The following is a 21,874-nucleotide window of genomic DNA, read 5'->3' on the forward strand; positions in this document are numbered from 1 at the left end:
AATCAAATATGTAAGCAAATACAGGCTTACAGGCTTGTTTTAAGCTCCTAAAGCCACTTAGTGCTATCTTTAGAATCTTTAGAATCTGGCAAAAGATACAACATCTTTTCCAGAAAGGCATTGAATTTGCTGTAAATCACTCAGAACTGATTCAGTAAGGCATCAAATTAAGTCAAAGCAAAGGAATAATCCTGTTGACTCAAGCTGGAATTCTCATGTGTTTAAGTAAATACCTTAACAAATTAGCCTTTATTGAAGTACTATTTTTAAATGCTGTTAGATACATCAAATAAATGCGATAGAAATATATGATGAAACTTTCTGGTGTAGAATTATCAGCCAAGGATCTATTTTTATTTCTGTTGCTGGAATGCAGCCCTCTCCCCTTTTTGGAAAATGAGGAAAATTAGTGTCTGGGCAGTAATATATGAAGGTTCATTCTCAAGAAAATAAGATGCAGCTTGTATAACCAAAATGCAACCTTAAAATACATACAGTCAATGAAAATCTTATTTGTGCAGCCGAATTGGAACCTTCACCTTTTCCAAGCGCAGCTCTCATTTTAATACAAAAATCTGAGAACTTGTCCAGAGAAACATTTCATGTCCAAATTTAGGAACCCAGGCTTCTCAGAATAGGTGGTTCCACTAATCACAGTAATTATGAATAGTGATATATATCTATATCCCTATTTATATATATCTATATATAATGTAACGTCTTTCCTGTGACAGCCTTATGCTGTTGTTGATCATTGTTCAAGTGCTGCTGTGCTTACAACTTTTTGATAACTTTTGTCAAATTTTAAAGCATTTAAAATCTTACTTATAAAGTGTGCAGCTGTGTACCAACACAGGAAAAACCTCAGAACTGTGGCTTTTAGATGCTTTTCTTGGCAGTGGCGATCTAAAACACACACTAATAACCACTGACTTTTAAACAAATGTTTAAAGATTGCAGTCACAAAGTGACCAGAAAGCACCCATTTGAAACCAGATTCAAATAATTTAAACTGTGTAGGGTGACTTATCATGCAATGTCATGTATTTTATACACTCTCTTTTTGATAATGACAGGGGTTTTTTTGCTTTAGTATAAAGGTATTTAATTAAAATAAAAATTAAGCTTGAAGGGCTTACTGGGGATCTATATATATTTTGGGACGGCAAGATGTGACACAGCTACAGCTAAAGATTCATGAGGAATAAAGCTGCTCACTATTTACAGCTGAGATAGATTTCTTTCTTGATTCTCTGTTTTTCTGATTTAGCCAGCTCAGACACTTGACCAATCCATTTGTTCAGTACCCTTCCCTCCCTTAGCCAAAGTGTCACAGTGCCAAGTCTCTGAAGAAGAATTGAGGAGGCTGAAAAGAAAAAACAAATATCTCAGATCATCTGTCTCAAATCTGCACTCATCTCTTTTAAGTGAATGTAAAACTGAAGGTAATTTGAGATTGTTCTTTGGTCTAAGTCACAGTTAAAGCAGCTAAGCGGTAACACTGGAAAAAGCAGTCTAATAGCTAGGAGAGGTAGAATGACATTTTCAGGCTCCAGGAGTTTTACTTTTCACTTAGGTGGGGTCAGGGTCAGGTAGCAAGTGAACCAATACAAATTCATGAGAAAACATCACAATAATTCAATTTGCTGTTCAGGTCGAATCCACGTGGAATGTTTTGGGGGTTTTGGTGGGGTTTTTTTAAGGCAGAAAACTAAAAAATTACAGTATAGTTTTCTATCTCCTGAGATTTAACCTGAGCATCAGCCAAGGCTGCATGCCTGTGTGTTTGTGGAAGTTTACATAGTATGCTTTTTCAAGGCAGTGATCTAGTCTGCTGGGGCTGATGTTTGTGTTTGTCAAGAACTGAGTGCAAGAGTTTGGCTCATGATTTTGTGAAATATTAAAAGTATAATTTATTTTTATAACGTGCATTGTATTGTATCTCAGCACTGTGTCATTCAGCTGCCTTCCTCCTGAGGGGACTGTTTCACAGTGGAGAGGGGGAAACTTGGTGCAGTCCACCACAGGAATTCGACAACACTCAGTGCAAGATCGTGTGGGAGAGAGAGGTGGTTTTATGTTATGAAATCTCTAAACAAGTTGATTTTATTCAGTCAGTATCACACCTGTGTACTCAAAGGATCCGGATGTATGTGTTCATGTGGTCTGGCCAGGATTGCTCATGTGCGGCGCTGAAGACAAAAAGGGCCTGGCTGTCACATCCTCTGTGTTTTCTCTGGGCTTACAGTGATGAGTGGTGATAAACTTGATTTTATACAGGTCTTTGAAAGCAAGCTGATGAAAAAATAAGTTAAAGAAAAAACAGACCATCTTTTTCTGGTAGTAATTGTTTATGTTAATGCACCACAAAAGCTTTCAATTTAATTATCTTTTTGCGTAAGAGAAGTCATTAATGTAAATAGTACCTGATTGTGGACAGAGAATCTGGTTTTGCTTCTCTGCCAACAGGCAATGACTTCAGGACCACCAGCTACAAGACCCTCTTAATTCAGCACTGCCCTGCTCCTAAGCCTTGCTATTCCCAAGGCCTGCGAAGTCCACACTTGGAGCAGTGCTGCTGGCTGGCAGAAAAAAAAGGGAAAACTATGAGCCAGCTCCAGCCTGTTGTCCTCATAACTCCTGGGACAGAAAGGCCATGGAGATGACCACCAAACCTATTCTGGAGAGGGAAGGAGCAAGCGGAGGAGTGTTAGAAGCACTGGTACAAAGCAGGGTTGCATTGCAGACACTGTAGCACTGTGGTTGTGCCAAGGAATAGTAACGTGGAAAGTTTTTGTAGAATTATATTTCCTTAAGGAGAACGTGAATGAAACAAGGGTCTGTTGCTGGTACTAGGGAGGATGCTAAATGCTGCCATCTTTCCTACACCCATGCCTAGTTTGGATATGTACTGAACTCATCGGGACAAGGTTGGTTTGGAAACAAAAAATAGCTATGAAACCTACTCATAAGAAATTAAATGTTTTCTGTAGATAAAATAAAAACAATGGCTGTCTGCATAAAAAAAAAAAAAAAGAGGTTCATTCATGTGGAAAGCAGAGATGCTGACAGCTCCTATTAAATCTCTTCCTGTGAAGAATGTCTGGTCTCCGACTTGCTGGTCCAATTCAGGACAGACAAAGTTATCTGTAATTTAATGATACCTCTTCTGGGAAGGTATTTGCATTCTAGCACTGGCTAGAGCTGAGTACATCTTGGGCAGATTTCTGTCCTGTGCAGCTGTAGCACATCAGGCTGTTAGAGAGCACGAGTAGTAACATCTGCTGCGGAGTGGCTGTAGTGCTTGCTGGAGGGTTTCTCATCTTGGCTACCTTTTTCCACAGAACATATATGTAGCAATTATTGTGGAAAACTCTATCCCCCTTGGTCAAATTTGGTTGAATTTAACCAGCAGGTTAAAATTATAGTGGAAGAGGTGCTAGGATGGATGTATGACCTCATTACAGCAGTTTAGTTACTTTATGAAATGAAGTTAAAGATAGCCTGGGGGAGAGCAGGAAGAGAATGCATCCGGATCGTAAGAGTTGTAAGGAGAGAAGGTGGGAAGGCATCGTTTCATGAAAGCCCTGGCACGAAGAGGAGTTTATAGCAGTAGCCATCGTGCTTTAAATCTGGTTTGAGCAGTGGAATATATGGAAATGAACTAGCTTACAGTATTTGGAGTGAGGAGGAAGGAGATGATTTCTACATCGTCCCGATGCACTATAAATGGTTCTGGCTGGTGGAGCAGCTGTCTGACGCATGAGTCAAGGGAGAGAACGCCAATGTTGCTATCATTTTGGTTTTGCTCCTTCTTAGGAATGGGTGACAGCAACCACTTCTGATGGTTTCTAAGGCTTTTTCAGTTCCAGGCCCATATGAACAAAGAATATAGTCAAATAGGCTTTTGGAAGCTCTGAAAACCTAAAAAGCAACTATTTGATCCTTTAGGAAAGTTTCCAAAACAATGGCTGGCAGTAAGAACAAATGATCCAAATATAATTCCAGAAAAAATTCCTTAGCTGTAGAAGTAAGCATGGATTTTACTGATCATATGGTTTGAATTCAAAATTGTGCCCAAACTTTTATAGCTCCCACTGGATTCTTGAGGGTTTTCCCCGTTTGAGGTTCATAAGAGCATTGGGTTGCCAAAATGTGCTGTATATTTGGGATGGCTAAAGAGCTGTGGACATTTTTCTTCAGCCTGTTACATAAAGATGTAATTCATAGAATGATTTGAAATATTAACATTGTTGTCAGAGACAATTGAATATAAATTTGTTTATAAATGGGGAAAACTAAGCTAAGACTGTCACATAAAATATATTGTAAATTGGGAGAAGTATTGGAAACTCTGTTTTCTGGCAACCACAAGTTATTCAGTGGGGTGGTTCTTTTTAATCCATTGTCCAGCGTTTGCCTCCCATACTTCATGGCAAATCTGATGTTGCATGCTTGCCACCACCGTTGTCTGTATTTTCTGTCCATAACAGAAAAAGGAGAGGTGGCTTTAAACTTCTTTCCAGATGGATCCTATTCAGACTGCTTGTGTGACCTGGAGCAGGAGACTAAGATTCAAGAACACAAAAAAAGCGTGGGTGACAAAACAGGATTTACAAGGGGGAACAGTGATCTGGATTATCACTTTCTAGGGATGGTTTATGTATGTTTAATCAGCTCTCACAGTGACAGATCCCAAACAGGCGGAAGAGAGGAGTTCACAGCTACAAAACACTTGCCTGCAAGAATCCAGTCATTCTAGCCAGGCTACTCAAGCTGAGCTATTGCTGTCAGAGAAGTGTTTTCCAGAGCAAAAAAATAGTTAAGAATTCACTAGGGCATTGGTGTGGTTGCATACTGAAGAGGAATGTTTCCCAGATTTTCATTTATTTTCTTAGTTTGGGAAGTCTAGGACATCATTTCTTTTGCATGTTCTGGTTGAGACAGTTGATGCTCTCTGGATAGGTTTTCTCTTCTGTTTATTTGTACTGCCTTTCAGTATGAATATGCATGGTAGTTATGTGTTTCTTGATTTCCTCAATTATCCCCTATGTATCCCTGGGTTAAGAGTAGGTAGCTGGAGAATTGTTGTCTCTTTTGGGCAAAGCAATAAGGCGTGATGTTGTATGTGACTCATGTTTGCGGCATTGTAACCACATACATTTCTGCTTGCTCCCACGACTCTTTTGTTGGTGATATGTTCAAATTAAAAGGATTTTATGTTATAGTTTAAATGTGTATGCCTTATAATTTCATATAGGAAGGTGAAATACTCCTGAGTTATATGATGATCAAGTTCAACTATACATCCATCAGAGTGCAACAGAAGTGGAAGGTTACTGCAGAGTGATACAAGAAGGGAAGTGGAACTAAGCTGTTGACTGTGAACGTAATTTTAGGTTTTGGCTGAACTTTCTACTCTAAGTGACTGCGATAGTAAGATGTCGAAGTTGGAGAAGAATTGATGGCTATTTTAGTGTGGTCATCACTTCCAGAACTGTGTGGCACCTTTGTAACCAATTCATTACTGCAAGGGGATTTTCTGGAATGCAAGAAATTAACTATTAACTATCTCTATGTCTCATCTCTTAGTGGTTTTGAGAACAGGAATACTCCAAGCAGAGAAACACAGTGTCATTTTGTTGTCTATCACGGGTACCTGGTAACTGGATTTAATTAGATTTTTTTGAGGACATAGATTTCAAACTTCATGAATCTTATAAGGTATTACTGGTCATAGGCAGCAGTGAAGTCTCAGGTTTTTACCTGGGTGTTGTGTATAGCACTTCCAGTGAATAAGAAGGCTGCTTCAAAATTTTTCTGCTGTAATACCAAAGTCTCAGGGGCCCAGGATTAGGTTGCCTGCATTTTTTCCATATTAATTGAACAGCCATGATCTCTTGCTCAGAGAATTAGCATGGATAGTGTGCCCAGTATAAGATGTGTGTTTTCTACGGGGACATTGATTTAATATGATTCACAGGGAGTTTTGATTTGTGTCTACAAAGGCAACGGGTAAGAAAATGGAGAAAAATCAAATGCAGATGAGAAAATGGAATGTTATATATGGTAAAATAAAGAAACAGACATTGGCTTAATGACAACCAAGAGACACTTCTAACCAAGCTTCAGGATTCCAGAGTGTTAATCTCATTAGTTTCGTATTAGTATCTAACTGTCAGCTCCTGAACCCCTATGGAATCACAGAAATTTGTGTCAGATACAGAATCAGGTTAGAAATTTAAGTTATTTTTTTAAAAGTAGCTCCAGTTTCTTATTTGAACTGATTGTGATTTTCTGTACTGAATTATTGACTTGCCAGATTCTCTTTAAACAGTTGCCTGTCATTGTGCTGCTGAAAAATTCCAGGTTTTTCCATAAAACCTGAAGATGTATTTATTTTCAGCAGGGATTACCATTCCTGCCAGTGGAATCCCAGTAGTTCTGGCTAATTGTAAAATGGCTGTAAATATGTGATTTCCATGGAAATTCATTTAGTCACAGGAATTTTTGTCCTTTTTTTAATATTGATGGTTTTGCTTAACATGGTTGGCAAAAACTCTACTAAACATTAAAGATTGTTTATACGGAACTGCTCAGTACCTGTATGTACTGCTTTTATGGATGAAGCAGGAACTACTTAAACTCTCTCTTGAATTTGCGCTGTTAGCAGATAAAGGAAAACCTCCTTTAGCTGAAAGAGGATGTGTTCTGTTAGACCCTACTGGTAATAATTTCATAGCAACACCTATGTTGGGTTTTGTTTTGCTGTTTTAAACCTACATTGTGTTTTACGGTTTTTTTCCCATATGAGCTTATGAGATTGGACAGAGGAAAAACCAAAACAAAACAACTCCCCCCCAAAAAAAACCCCACAAACAGGCCAAAAAAACCCCCACAAACAAAAAACAAATCAAAACCTCCCCAAAACAGAAGATCTCCCAAACAAGCAAACAAGCCCCCAAACATCAAACCAAAAACCCCATAATTTTTTTGTCAGTGTGCTGTGAGCTTGAATTCAGTCTTTACATATTTTTTTGTCTAGAAATGTCTGTGATTTTGGGGGGTTCTTCTGCTTCAGGTTTTCTTTGTTTCGTTTTAAGGAAGTGCCATGTGGGAATGTTAAGCAAGGAATCCATACAAAATGCATGTAGTGACTGGAGTATGCAGAGTAGTAATACTGAATTAATTTAACTTATTATTAACTTTCATTTTAGGAGTAACCTTATTGGTACACCAGCACAATTTTTTACTTGTTAGTTATTGGCATATGAGTCTGGTGCCAGGAATCTGGAGTTTCCTTATTAAAAAAAAAATCCCAAACAACAAGCTCCTGTATTCTTCTCTTCAATAATTTTTGGATGTATTTGAGATGCCTCATGAAGTCAACATAGACACCTATCTATACTAGAAATGTGCTGTTGTTTCCACCCTGCTGGGTAGTGCAGCCTTGGTACAAGATGGGTCCAAGGCAGCAAGGCAACACAGTAAATTGTTTCAAAGAAATTTAGTGATTTGCATTGACTTTGAGAGCATTACCAAAAGGTTTGTCAGAAGTTACTTACCCCTGTACCCCTGTTGGGCTGACTTAGTCATATCAGCTAAATGGCAGAAATTGTTCATCCAATGGAACTGCATACTATATTTTCAAAATATAGTATACAGATTTCAAAGTACTATAGAAAATGTCAATATTAATTGTTTCATTAGCTACAAGGATGAGAAAATATTCAAGCGGATGATAACATTGATTCTTAGTATACTGTTCAAGAAACATCTACTATTCATATGGAAAATTCAGTTTTGACAATCCAGTGAAACAGTAGACAAAAGAAATGTAACATCATTTCTGCATATACCCAGAGTTTTAGTATATGTTAGCCAAGTGTAACTCAAATCAAATTTGCAGCTATCATTTTCCTTCCTTTAAGTGTTCTCACATGGTTATCATCTGTCTAGATTAACCTTGTTTCTGATCCATACCTCTGTTATAATAATGGTTGAGCATCATGTTGAGAGTGATGTCATGCTGCTCACTTGCATAATGGCAATAAAATAAAATCCATGTTCTGAATGTATAACCTTTTTACTACCGTCCTTATGGGGACAGCTTTGTTTGCTCACTAGATGATTGCTCAGCGAAGACTACTGTTGAGATGTCTGCAGAGAGATGAAGGGCTTTTCTCCTGGTCTTTTATTCTTAACTTAGAACTGGGTAAAGCATATTAGTAGTCTAATTATGCCTTCTAAATAATTTAGATGAATGAAAGATAAAGAATATAGCAGAAGCATATTAGTAGATATATAAATCACATTATACTTGTATTCAAAAGCTGAATGCAAATGTTAATAGCTTTTTAATGTACAATTATCTATTATTTCTAATGCAATGCACAATATTTTGTCTTTCTAGGTATGGCATGAACTGCCTCATTCAGTTTGAGGATTTTGCTAATGCTAATGCATTCCGCCTCCTGAATAAGTACCGTAACAAGTATTGCACTTTCAATGATGACATTCAAGGTAACAGACTCTTTCTTGTCTCTTCACTCCTGTGATACTTGCAAGCCAGAAAAAACTGAGTCTTAATTGATACACCAAAGGAAAAAAAATGTATCAGCTTTTCTGTGATGTTTGATGATGCTCAGTACAGGCCACATTTTCCCTCAGGTTTCCTCGGATGAGGTGGTTTCTGGTGAGCTGTCTTTGGTCTTAACCTTTCCCCTCTCATGTATGCCCATGCTTTATTTAGGTATTCGCTTTTCAGGTTTTGGTTTTTTAACAGTTTAGTCTGTGATTGGCTATTTCATATAAATTATTAACTTCAGATCTCTGGGCAAATGTCAGAGCTCAAGCTTGGCCTGTACTTCCTCCTGGTTTTTTGCCACTGCAGTGACAAGTGCTCCACCGTTCCTTCATGTGACAGAGGTTGCTTGATAAATGTCAAACTGTATTTCAGTTCTTAAACTAGCAACTCAGTTAAATATCCTCCTAGTTTTCCTTGAGTCTCAGGGCTGCATTTAGTTTTATAGGGAAATTATCCCGTGACTCTGATTTCCCATCTGAATCATTTGTAGCAGCTGGCAAAAGAAAAAGATCAAGGATGGAAACGTTGGAAATGTCAGGAGTGGTCAGTCTAGATGGGCATCTTGTCTCTTCCCTCCCGAGGATAAGGAGAGCTGAAGTAGCAGATGTTGCTGCTTGCATTGCCTTATTTCTTGTCAGGAATAGAGCACTAGGAAAAATTACTTATTCTAGGGCAGTAAGCACACTGACTGCCATCCTTATGAGAGGACTGAAGTCAGACAAACTGCTAGAGAGAGGTACCTAAGGAGGATGCCTCTTACCCCCTCATTTTTCCTTGGGTAGATGGAGGTCCTCAGCCATGACAGGATCAAAAATGTGAGTTTAACTGTCTTTCTTTCTAACAGTTTGCAGTGACACTTTAAGCCAAGCATTAGGAACTTGAGTTTTCCAGAAATCCTTCTTGAGTCATTCTTGGATCTTAGATCTTACTTCAGGAACTCAATGCATAGTGGTAGATTGAAATAGCCCTTGTCTTTCTGCTGTTAGGGATTTTTGCTAGCTACATGGCAGGGAGGTTGGAACTACATGATCTTAAGGTCCTTTCCAACCCTAACTATTCTATGATTCTAAGAACTGTGTTTCTGTTGCAAGCCTGACTAAGTTTTACTCCTGCATCTGAAACAGATTATGGAGGACAAACTCCTAGATGGGAAATAAACTAATTATAAAATATCATTTCTCTTTGTAAGAAGCATGGTGCTTCTTACCCTGGAGGGTCTGGGTGTAGCCATGACTGTAACAGTCCAATACAGCAGACCAAACAGCTTCTGGTAGTTTCCCTAGTTGTTTAGAGACCCAGCTCCCACGTGGAATTATCTTTCCCTGCAGGATGAAAGTACTCACCCCAAATCGGAGGGAGGCTCAACTAGAATGTTGTTTCAAAGAAATAGAGGGGAAGCTTATCAGCAGAAGCATACCAAATATGAGTAAACTAAGCTGAGAAAGTCTTCTGTGTCTCCAGATGCATTTTCAAACCACTTCATTCTCTCTCCTGCTCCTTGGAAGGAGGTGTCTTGACATTCAAAACTGTTGGAAGGTGTCTGTTTGGCTTTTGGCTGAACTGCTGTAATGGCTATTGGTCTTCCTTAGAAGTGCAGCCACGTGCAGGGTTTTAATTTATTTGGTTTCTGCAGTCTGTGTTTCTGGGTCTTTTGATGTTTTCATAAATGATGTCTGAGACTTTTGGGTAATCTCCATCCTTAATGCTTGTATAGCTTCCAAGAGGTGAAATCGGATGTATTTAGTCTGCTCTGGTCTTTGTCATTTGTCATCACATCCCCATAAATACCTTCTGTATGTTGTTTTATTTTTTTTTTGTGGGCTGTCAAATTGTAAAGAAGGTTTGGGGTTTGTTGTTGTGGTTGTGATGGGCATGGGGCTTCCAATTCATTCGTAACCTAGGATTTGAGTAACATGAAGTTGAATGATGTGTTATAGTTCATATGTTGATATCGTATTATCTCAAATCCTGATACTACGTGCAAACGGTAGAAAACCTCTTCCATAATATGATTTGACATTTGCTTCCAGGTGAAGCAGACATTGGGATTTTTTTAAATAAAATAATAAAAAAAGCCTTTTAAGACATAGGGTTATGTGAAGTTTTGGTTTTTTGGGTTTTTTTTCAGTATACTCAGGATGTCACCTCTCCATTACTCAGTGTAAATTTACATTGAAATCAGTATGCTTTCAAGAAACCCCCCCACTGTAGTTTTTGTATACTTTTCCATGTGTATATGCACGTATGTGTATGTACAAGTAGTTTTCTGTTTCATTTATTGCTCATTATCAATTAAAAAAAAAATCTGTTCTCACCATGTTCCTGGCAGCCAGCTCCTGCTTGAGCAGGGGGACTTGCACGAGATGACCTCCCAGCCTCAGCCACCCTGGGCTTCTGGGACTCTGTATCCCTTTCCAAATACACTAAGTGGTTTCTCTTTTAAGAAGGCTCCCTTCCTCCTTGGCTAGAGCCAATAGGGAGAAACCTCTTTATGCTCTCTGCCTGTTGCAGCTGCAGAGCAGGTCAGCATGCGTACAAAGCTTTGAAAAGCTAGTTCATGATGGGGAGAAGGAGCACCCATCTCTTAAGAGGGTCCTTTTGAACTACACAGCCATAGCATCTGCCTTACTAGCAGCTATTACACCTTTTATGTAGGATCTTTACTCTCACCTTTTTTTCCCAGTAAGTGCAGGAGAGGGGAATGGATTTATTTTTTTCCCTGACACTCTATGCAGTGTTACTGACTGGCCATGTTACCATGGGATATCTATTACGCTGTGTATTGAGAAATATGAATTTTACTTTTACCACTTCCTAATGTTTTAGTCGAGAATGAATACCTCGGATTTTAGGATACACTGCAGAAATTCCTCCCTTCCTTATTTGCAAGCTTTTTAAGATGAGGTAGGGAAAATGACAAAGAGGAATTACTAATACTTGATGACAAGTTTTATATTTTGAAATTTTAAATGATGGACAAATGCTTCCCTGCTGTAAGCCATTTCTTGCTAATTTAAATTAAATAAAACTACATGAAATTAAAGTTAAATCCTTGTTCCTCATGTTTTGGGGCTTTTCCCCCCCTTTTTACTTTAATTGTTGCATCTGCTGAAAGAAGACTCGGTGCTCCAAAGCATTTATAATGTGCCAACCCCAAAAGGCTGTGGTCTCTAGGATTTTCTTTGACATATTCACGCTCAACCATACAGTTTACAGTAAAAAGTAAGGCAAAAGAATCTTGGACAGGAAACAAAGACTTGATAAAGAATAGTGTCCTTTAAAATTTCACATCTACCATATTTTTACAAGATATGACTTGCCTTCCTAGAAAGCGGTAATGAAGTGTTTTCTGTTGCAGCAGCTGCAGTGCATTAGAGAAATATTCTTCTTCTAAATTTGCTGAGGTTATTCTTCTAGCAATTTGAGGAAAACAGAATCGGTTTTCAAAATCTCATATCCATCAACAGTGTCTGTTGTGTTCTGCACACAAGGGATTTAACGTGTGCGCTGTGAGGGAGAAAGGTGAAGCCATTTCTTTCCTTCCTATAGCGATGACAGTCGGAAAAGCAGTGAAATTCTGTTTCTGCTTCGTAATGTTTGTGCGAAGTGGTTAGGCTTTGGCAGATGGATGTGAATTGCATTTTGATTCTTTTCAAAAACTCGAGTCAGTATTCAGGGTGAAATTTAAGGTCATACTGTTAGCCAGAGCAGTTCCGGTTAAACAGATCTGCTATTCACCCTGACGATGCCCCCCTTTCAATAGGGAGGAATAAGGGAAGCTGCTGAGGACGAGTGATGACAGGCACTGCCAGCAGCAGTGATAGTAGGCTCAGTAATTTAATAAACTGGATTATTATGCTTTTTAGAGTCAAATGGCTGAATAAAACCACTGTGGAGTGCTTTTAAAATATCATTTTTAGAGCAGTTCTGTGCAAAACATGATTCATGAGAAAAGCGATTTTAAGCCTTTATACATTGTTGTTACAGCCTTTCTTATAAATCACCCTCATAATGAACATACAGGTAATGGTAACTTACATCCCATGTAGATAATCATTGCAAAATGTTACTGACATTCAATGTAGCACTTTATTCATGTTTCATATCTCTTTTCTTTTTCCTTAAAAGAGAAGATAGCATTGTAACAGAGTTTGTAAATGAATCCTAACTGGTAATATGTAACCATAGTCCATTTTTCTGTCTAACAAACTTAGCAGCAGTACATCAGCCATGAAAAGAAGCAGGCTCCCAGCATTCCCACTCGTTAGAAATTTATGGTGTTTCACTTTGCCTCTGTCACCAGGAAGTGGCTTGAAGAGCAGCTTTCCCAGCTTTCTGAGAAGTCCTCCAACGAGGGTAGGGTGCTGTAGTGGCCACAACTTCTGTCTTCAAGGGCTCGAAAGAAAGAGGACCTTACCGTGCTCCGGCTCAGCTTTCCAGGAGAGCAGATCAATGGTCTTAGGAATAGCTATGTTACGTAGGCTTCCTCCTCCCCTGCAAGCACAGCTATGCAATATAAAATAGAAGAAAGAATTTGGCATCCAACTAGAGGATGGGATTTATGTTGTTGGATGGGTTGTTTTGGGTTTTTTTTGTTGGTTATAAGGATTGTTTGGTAGAGTACCAAGGGAAATTGAGAGCACATTCTGACTTCTGTCTGTTGCCATTTTTGGTCTTTGCCAATTTGGCACTCACCAGAGGAAGACTTAATTTCATCTGGGAAAGAAACAAGCTAGCTCTTGGATACTGTGGGGTGGAAGTGTCTCAGCCCAATGGTTGTTGTTCCCAAAGCCATGCCTCAAAGGAAACTTTTTTTTTTTTTTTTTTAAATTGAGAAATGAGAGAGAAGAGAGTAAATGATCTCAGCTCTCAGAACAAGTCATAAAAGTGACTAAATCCTTAAAAACGACAAATCTGTATGGTCTAAACATCAATTGGGCTGAGAACAAGGTGTCCTGTATTTCTCATGGTTTAAGGGAAAAGTCACCATCAAAAGCACGTAACAAACCTAGTTCTAAAGACACGTTTTTCAAGTCTTCAGGCAAATTTACTTCAAAAAATGACTTTCTAAAGGACTTCCTAATTTTAACTCTTAGTAACGTTTACCTTTTATTTTTGAAGATGTAACTGTTCATGAAACTTAAGATGATCCTACCTATAAACCACATATTCAAACCCAGCTTTCAACACCCAAATGATGTCTTTTAAGGAGAGGTTTACCCAGTACTAGGCTTCTTACTACTTCTATTCTTTTAGTTCCTTAGCTACATGTATTTGAAACTTAACAGTCTGTGTACCTGCAATATGAATACCTGTTTTGAGCATCTCCTTGAGTTTAATGTAGAGATACCTGCTGTCTCAGCTTTAAACTTTGCCTTGTTTATGAGAAAGTGGACTTGTGAATAGCAAAAGTATATCCTTCAGGCGAGCTGCACATTGAGGGCAAATGTCCAAAGCGCAGATTCTGGACCAAATGCTCTTAGAGGGCTGGTCATACCCCTTTTGTACTTTTTCTGAAGGAAAAATCAGTAGAAATGCGAATTCTCCCCTCAGAAGGAGCCAGGCAGCTTGTAGACAATTGCAGTTAGGACTGTGGTGATCAGGAACAGAATTGCAGAAACCAACAGATCTTGCAAGTTCTTGCAGGCTTCTCAAAATCATTTATGGCCTCTTTTTTGGTTTCCTCAGGTCAGTTAATGGCAGCTGCTGTCTGGAGAAGGAGGAATTCAGTTCTCAGTCCCAGAACTGAACAAGGAGGACATCTCAGGGCCCATGTTTGTCTCCCTGTGGTTCAGCTGTCACTGAATCACATAGGCATCATAACTCTTCAATGACACTTGAAACCCATTTTTCCACTTTGAATACCTTTTTGTTAGTGGCTGATAGAGCTTTTTCAGTCCTAATGAAATCAGTGCTGTCCACTGTCAGTTCTTCAGAATCTTCTCTAAAAAGACACATTGAGCACAACATTTCTGCTGGCATCATCCACCTCACTACCTTATCTCAATTCACAGGATGTCTTTATGTGTTCTCTAAACTTGTTGAAAACTGATGCACTTTCTCAGGGGTTATTATTCTAATATTTGATGGATCCAAGTTCCTGGCAGGAATAAGGAGTCTGACTGTCTTTCTTGGTCCACCTTGTTCCTGGGAATTAGTGACAATGATAATTTGTGAAAAATACAAGCTTGTTACCTGAAGTCAATAACCTGTGAAAGAAGGCCTTCCCTCTCCTGTAGGCTTTGCTGGGGAGAAGGAGCAACTGGTCTTCAGATCAGAAGAACCAGATATCAGGCCCTGGTGACTAAATACTACTTCCTTGAGCATGACAGAAGCTGAGAGCTAGACTCAGCAGTGCTGATGATTCAACTGCAGTGTCGTATATAGATTTGGGTGCTGCAACTTAAGAAAGATAAGAAACAGATGGATAAAGTCCAGAGGAGGGAGATGAGTGCTAAGTGTTTCAGAAAACATAACTTTCTGACAGAGCGGAAGAATTGGAATCGTTCCATGTAAGAAAAGCAGCCTGGGACAGCCTTAGTCTTCAAATATGTCTTGTTGCAATGAGAAAAGAACAAGTGGTAGATAAGACAAGAGGCCAAAATAGGAGAAGAACTAAAAAGCCATTCAGATTTGATTTTTCAACAGAAAGTATATTGAAGCACTGGAATAGCTTGCTGGGTAGCTCATAGGAATATTTGAAAGAAGGTGTTAGGAACAAGTTAGACAAAGGTCTGTCAGAAATCACAGAGGTATGGTTGGTCCTGCCATTGTGAATAGGTTTGAGTTAGATGCCTGCTTGAGATCCCTTTATTGCCCTATTTTTTATTAACAGGTGTTTCTCATGATGAGGACCAAAATCTTTCCATTCAAAAACAGACAGGTACCTCATTCTTTGTGGTTCTGCTTTGGAGAAGAAAGACCTCCATGGCATAAATCATAAAATTAAATGTTAGCCTTTTTTCCCGTGTGACATAACTCAAAAATAGATTTAAAAGGTACTTCTAGTGTTTTAGATGCTAGTAAGCTGGAACCCCTTTTACAGTGGACTGGAGTTCTGAGGGCTTTCAGATGACGTAGAACAGTCAATGTCCTAAATAAGTTGGCCTTACTCTTTCAGCTAGTTTAGCTTCTCTGTAAATGTTCACGGTCTGCTTTTCTACTCTGACAACCTCCCCGTGAGAAATAAGGTTTTATTTTAGTCTTGTATTTTACTGTATTCTAAGTATAACTACTTGAAGAGTAAGAGCAGTATCTTCGATTTTAGTATCTGGAGTCCTTCAAAATACTCTTGTCTGGACTCCCACACACTTTCTTTCTAGAAAAGGTCATAACCAGAATATTTTGTAGTAGTTTGAATGGCCCAGCCATTCTGCCCATCCAGCAGAATGAATGAATCGTATTTTATGTAATGTTACTCTGAAGATATTCCCGCTTACATTTATCTTTGGTGAGAATAAAATAGAGCAAACTCCAGTTCCACTGAACTTTCTTGTTACTACCCTAAGTACTTTTAGCCAAAAGATGCTGTGGAATTATTTAAAATGCAATGCTTTGTAATTCTTTTCAAAATAACCAAATATATTCTTGTTTTATTTTTATTCCTTCAGGAACTGCATCTGTGGCTGTTGCAGGTCTTCTTGCAGCTCTGCGTATCACCAAGAACAGGTTATCAGATCACACAGTGCTGTTTCAGGGAGCTGGAGAGGTAGGTATGAAAAAAGAAACTTAAGCAAGTTACGTGTATCCAGTTAACAAGAAAAAATTGTGTGGAAACATCACTAACATCTGATGAAAGTTGGTTCTTAATTTAAATGTGAACTTACAGAAAAATCTGATCATCTGGTCAAGCCTTGTATTTTTCATGAGACATTTTACAGAAATCTCTTTTTAACACTTCAGAGTTTAGCTCGTTTAGCTGTAAATTACTGAACTGCTCTCATTATAAATAAGCAAAACTTTTTGGAAAGATGAGGAAATATATCTGGCCACCAAAGAGATGTGAGATAAAACGTATTTACCAAAGTCAGTGTTATTTAGGAAGAAGCAGTGCCCCTTTGAATTTTCCTGTCATTAAATACAGTTTTTCAGTATTCTGCATGTTAAGATTGTCCATTTCTGAAGATTTTTATGCACATAATTTTTTGATACTAATTTTTAAGTATAAATTTCTAAGCCACTGACACGTAAGTGAATGTTGTACTTATCTGCAGTGTGGGTAGCTGTCATCTCTTGTATGAAGTCTACAACCCCATGAATGCTTCTGAAAGATATTATTCATGGTCGCCAAGCCCCCTTATAGGTGCAATATAATAATCCAGCTTTGTGGAGTCCAGATATCTTTAATCTGATTCAATAATCTGATGCTGCTGAAATGAGGTGTGTAGTTTTCAGAACGACTTGCATCCATGTCTGACATGTTAACACTTTTGTACATCAGGACTGTCTATGTCTTTGAAGTTCTGTCCTCTGTTTTTGCTCCATGTTCAACAGGTGGATGTATCCATAGTCTAATGTTTATTTTTTTATTAGTATTGTCAGTGTGCCTCTTGCTGCAGAGGCAATTACAGATGTCATCCCCATTGTGGGAGCTCATTCCTAATAAAGCTACTTATTTCTGAACTAGAAAGGCCAATCTTGCTTGATTCTCACTGAAACTGAAAAATAAAGAACAAGGAACAGAATCAACTCCATAAAGATGTATATGAGTAATCAGAAACACTGAGTGGTCTGTTGGCTCATTTTGTTGCCTGCTTTTCAATCTGTACCTGTATGACATTTGATCTGCTGGATGAAATATTATAAAATCCAGTAAGAATGACACATGTTTCAGCAAAGTATTGATAAGCTATTTTTTTCTTGCCTCTGCTTTCACTGGGACCACAGCCAAGTCTAAAGTTACCAAACACATGAATAGTAGGTAAAAGGAGACTTTTTAAAAAGGGGACATTTTAAAAAAAAAGATAAAAGCAAAAAGTCTTTTAGGACTGCATTTTACTTTCTGATGTGCAGCGTGTGGTGTCCTCTGGGTTAAATTGCCAAAACTGTGGTTTAAGTTTAAAAAAACCCTGAAACAAATGAATGAAAAAAAAAAAGAAATTTCCAAGAAGAAGCAATAATTAATGTGTTCTGAGATGATTATGTGGAGTAAATATTAGTTCTAGTATCTTTCATTAGAGTTTACACATTTATTACACTCTCCACACTGTAAATGCCATCTATACTATGATCTATCTATATGATTGAAGATTTATCTGTACTATTTATCTACATTATGGTTTCTAATTACCAAATGGTAGCAACAGTTGATTAGTGTTTATGAAAAAATAACAATGTAGTTTTATTGTTAGATAAAATTACAAAACTTACCTAAATAGTGGGTAGAGGAAACAAGTGAGCATGGCATTTCTTTCATTTCTGGTATTGTATGCTACTTTTCTTTCCTTCAGGCTGCACTGGGGATAGCAAACCTCATTGTTATGGCCATGGAAAAAGAAGGGGTATCTAAAGATGCAGCTATCAAAAGGATATGGATGGTTGACTCAAAGGGATTAATAGTAAAGGTAATACAAATTTCTTATTCCTTTAAATATCATGATAGTTATTTACAGTCTGTAGATACAGGCAAGACCATATTATTTATGAAAGCAACTACAACAGTTTATCTTGACATAGCAAGCTGTTTTTCTTTTCTGAAGTGTATTAAATGAATGACAGACTCCCATATTGCTCTGAAAGGAGTGGGGGGACATGATTATGCTTGGAGTTCCTGCCCTATTTCTATTAGGGATGAACACATAATGAAGAGAATTTTTTCAGCAGTTCATTAAAATATGTGTAAGGAAAGAAATGTTCAACTTGTGGGTTTAATATTTCCCATGTTAATGCAACTCTTACTTGTTAGTGCAGTCTCACACAAAGATGTACAGATATATTACTAGGATTGCAAGCATGTCGTCCTTATGTAAGGAATGAGATATATTGCATCAAATAGTGTCTATGCACAGTGATCTAGCTCGTGTTGCAGATGTTGTGGTCTGTACTGCTATCAACACTGGTCAGAATTTGAAGCTGCTGAGAGACTTCATCTGTCACCCTTACCTCATTCCTTCCATGTGCCAAAATAAAGAAACATATGAATTCCATGTGCCAGAATAAAGAAACTGGTATGTTTTAAAAGGTGCTTATGTATTTAATGGTTTGTGAGCTACTTAAAAGAAATGGATCAGAGGCCAGTTGGCTTTGCTTTTCCACTGTGCCTGTTGCTTAGCAGTGTTTATAGTCATCTTTGTTGGTACTGCACACTTATGTGGCATTCTTTAGCTGTCTAATATCTAAGATCTTTTGTAGTTTCTAAGTTTGTAATATCTAAGATCTTTGTTCCTGGAGCATGTGTTCTTCAGTCAGTATCTCTGTTGGTTTATTGAACAGCATCATGGCACCTTTCACTCATACTGTTAAAGGGAAAATAGTAGGATCATAGACATTGAGACAGGAGAGTATTAATTAAGGTCATCTTGAACATCCCTTGCCAGAAAGCACAAAAGTAGCCTGATCAGGTACAGAAGAATGCTGGTATCTCCTACTATATACGACATTTTTTTATTGGTGTATGTTTGTTTTAATGAGTGTTTTTAACTCTTTAGGTTTTCATCTAATAATCCTAAGGTGCTTTTGCATTCAAACACAGATGACTGAAGGCCCAAAACCTAGAGGTTGCCTAAGAAGAATGTTGTGTAACACATTTCCTTCACCATAGAGACTAGGGTTATCAACTAATATAGCTGAACTAAAATCACTTCTCGTGGTGTTAAGGAAACAAACTGATGGGGGTAGAAGTGTAGAAACTTCACAACCCTAAAGCAGTAAAACAGGTCTTGGCTGCATGTCTGCCCAGCCAAGGTGGTTAACCAGACCTTCTCTCCTGCTCGTTTCTTCTTCCTGCTTCATTTACACCTCTCATTGCTAATTTGCTAGTCAGCCGAGAAGCTGGGTTGTTGCTCTTGGTACACAGCAACTCATTCTTTTCACACTTTCTAAATTTTTAGTGACTCAGTGACTATATACTTTCCTCACCATCTTCTAGCTTTAGTGCTCTCAAGTAGTGCCAAAACCAATCAGCATCACACACAGCCTCAAAGTTCCTTTCCTCTGCTTATTCTTCTTGGTGGGGATTTAATTTGGGTTTTGTCCAAAAATCAGTCCACTGAATTTCATGTTCTGCCTGGAATGTATTTGTGAACTGTTTGTGATAGCCAGACATAACAGCTCTCTGAGACAGATTAGGGATGAATTTGTGGCCAGATGTTGATACATCAGCAGGAGCTGACGGTGCACGTTTCAGGTCACTGCTGGTGTTACTGGAAGACTTGGGAGTGCAAGTCTTCCCTTCTGGCTCAGGTACTGCGGGGCTTGAGAACTGGTGGGTGCTTATGGCTGTACTGTGTTTGAGTGCAGAGCCTGCTGAACCTAGGAGCTGGATATACTTCACTTGCAAGTCCTGAGCTGGGTATAAGGAAACCCATCCTTGGTCCAGGGCTCTGCAAATCCTCTCTTGGATTTCTTCTGCAGCTAAATGTGCCTCCTAAAAAGTAAAAAAAAAAGAAAAAATGCCATCCCCCAAAAGAATGAAAATACAACTTAAACCTCTTGAAGCTTGTGATTTAACTGCTGGGAAGTCATGTATCCAGAAAGTAAACAATTAAGCTATTCCTGGTTCCTTTTTCTGGTCTGAGGGAGAATGCTGTAGTTAGGTCTGCTTAGGAAATTATTTTGGCTTTAGCTGGTTGCAGAAAAGTGCTGCAAGACTTGAAGGACTTTCCAAATGCTTAGAAATGAAGCAAGAGAAGTAAAATAGGGAAGATTTGTGAGAAAAATATACAATGGGAAGGACTCTGTTTTTGGAAACCTTTTCATTGTTGCAAAGGTAAGATTTGACAAGCAACAGCATAGATCACCAGTTAACCCACTTTTGCATAAGCTAAACTGACTTCTGTTTCTTACTACGACGGGGGTTTATCAATGGAAACCCGTTCAATTAGAGTCCCTTAAAATCTTCCTCACCAAAACGTGCTTGATCAAAGAAGTTTTACTTGAAGGAGGGAGACCTTTTCAGTCCTAGAAATATACTGATCTGTTGCTTTAGCAGTATGAGATATAGCAGAATCTCTGAACACTCAGCAATTTCTTTGTCCAACTAAATATATTTTTACATAATTTTTATACCATGCTATTCTTTAATCATAAATTTTGCAGTGCATGATCGTAGATTTAAACATTGTTTCTCTTTTCATCTATTTTCTGTAGTATTTCAACCAGTGCAAACCAAAGAAAAATAAACTTGGAACTTTTGTTGTCCTGACCACAAACATTTTCCACCTTTTTCTTCTTCTCCCACCAAGAGCTGCCACGAAGTCACTTATCAGGCATTTGTGGCTATTTTTTCCTTTATGGCTTTTTATTTTCAGTTGAAGTGCAGCTGTGCTTTCATTTTCCTGTTAATATTACTCTTCTACTCCCTGAACCGTCTTTTTTCATTAAACCAAGTTTGATGACCAACTTTTATGCTATGTTGTGGTGAAATAGTTGGTCATGAAGGTTATGTTTGTTATACTGCCTATAGTTGTGTTCTCCGTTCTAGAGACTTTATAATGCTGGGAGTTTTGTTTTGATTTATTCAGTATGCTTTCACCTTTTCAAACTACTACTTTTTCTCCAAGTGTGGATAAGGAAAGTTTGCAGATCAAAATATCCTTGGAATTTTGTCGTTTGAACGATAAGGCTTTCTGAAAGAGATATTACTCCCCTTGAAATGCCTGTCTTAAGTATTCCAGTGCACTCAGATGGACGTTTTAATGTTTAATCAAATGACACTTTTATTTTAAAGTTGCTTTTCCAGTCTTGCGTACTTGGATATTATTATGCATAAGCAGTTGGGACTCCTTTTTAAGTCTGAAATTCTGAATTCTGTCACATTGACACATTCTGTCTGATGAATATATATTTACTTATATGAACACACTGATGGGTAATATCTCCCACATTCCTTTTCTTTCCCAGAGTCTCAGTTCCCTTTTCTGTTAATCACACAAATATGCATAAATTTGCGATGTGTGGTGAACACATTTTGTGTCTTTAAAGCTGTCATAGTGCCATAGAATCATACAATAGTTAGGGTTGGAAAGGACCTTAAGATCATCAGGTTCCAACCCCCCTGCCATGGGCAGGGGCACCTCCCACTAAACCATGTCACCCAAGGCCTCATCCAGCCTGGCCTTGAACACCACC

General features: G+C 38.3%; 1 protein-coding gene across 1 annotated transcript in view; it reads left to right on the top strand.

Moving 5' to 3' along the window:
• Positions 1-21,874, top strand: part of ME1 (malic enzyme 1) — a gene marked incomplete at its 5' end in the record, with an annotated part of 173,413 nt that overhangs the window by 126,543 nt on the left and 24,996 nt on the right. Inside the window, 3 exons of the mRNA XM_080614639.1 lie at positions 8,414-8,523; positions 16,198-16,295; positions 18,037-18,150. Coding sequence (XP_080470765.1) covers positions 8,414-8,523; positions 16,198-16,295; positions 18,037-18,150 — 322 coding nt within the window. The remainder of the gene's footprint in view (positions 1-8,413; positions 8,524-16,197; positions 16,296-18,036; positions 18,151-21,874) is intronic.

Source organism: Psittacula echo (genome assembly GCF_963264785.1).
Source record: "Psittacula echo genome assembly, chromosome: 4".
NCBI classification, from domain to species: Eukaryota; Metazoa; Chordata; class Aves; order Psittaciformes; family Psittacidae; genus Psittacula; species Psittacula echo.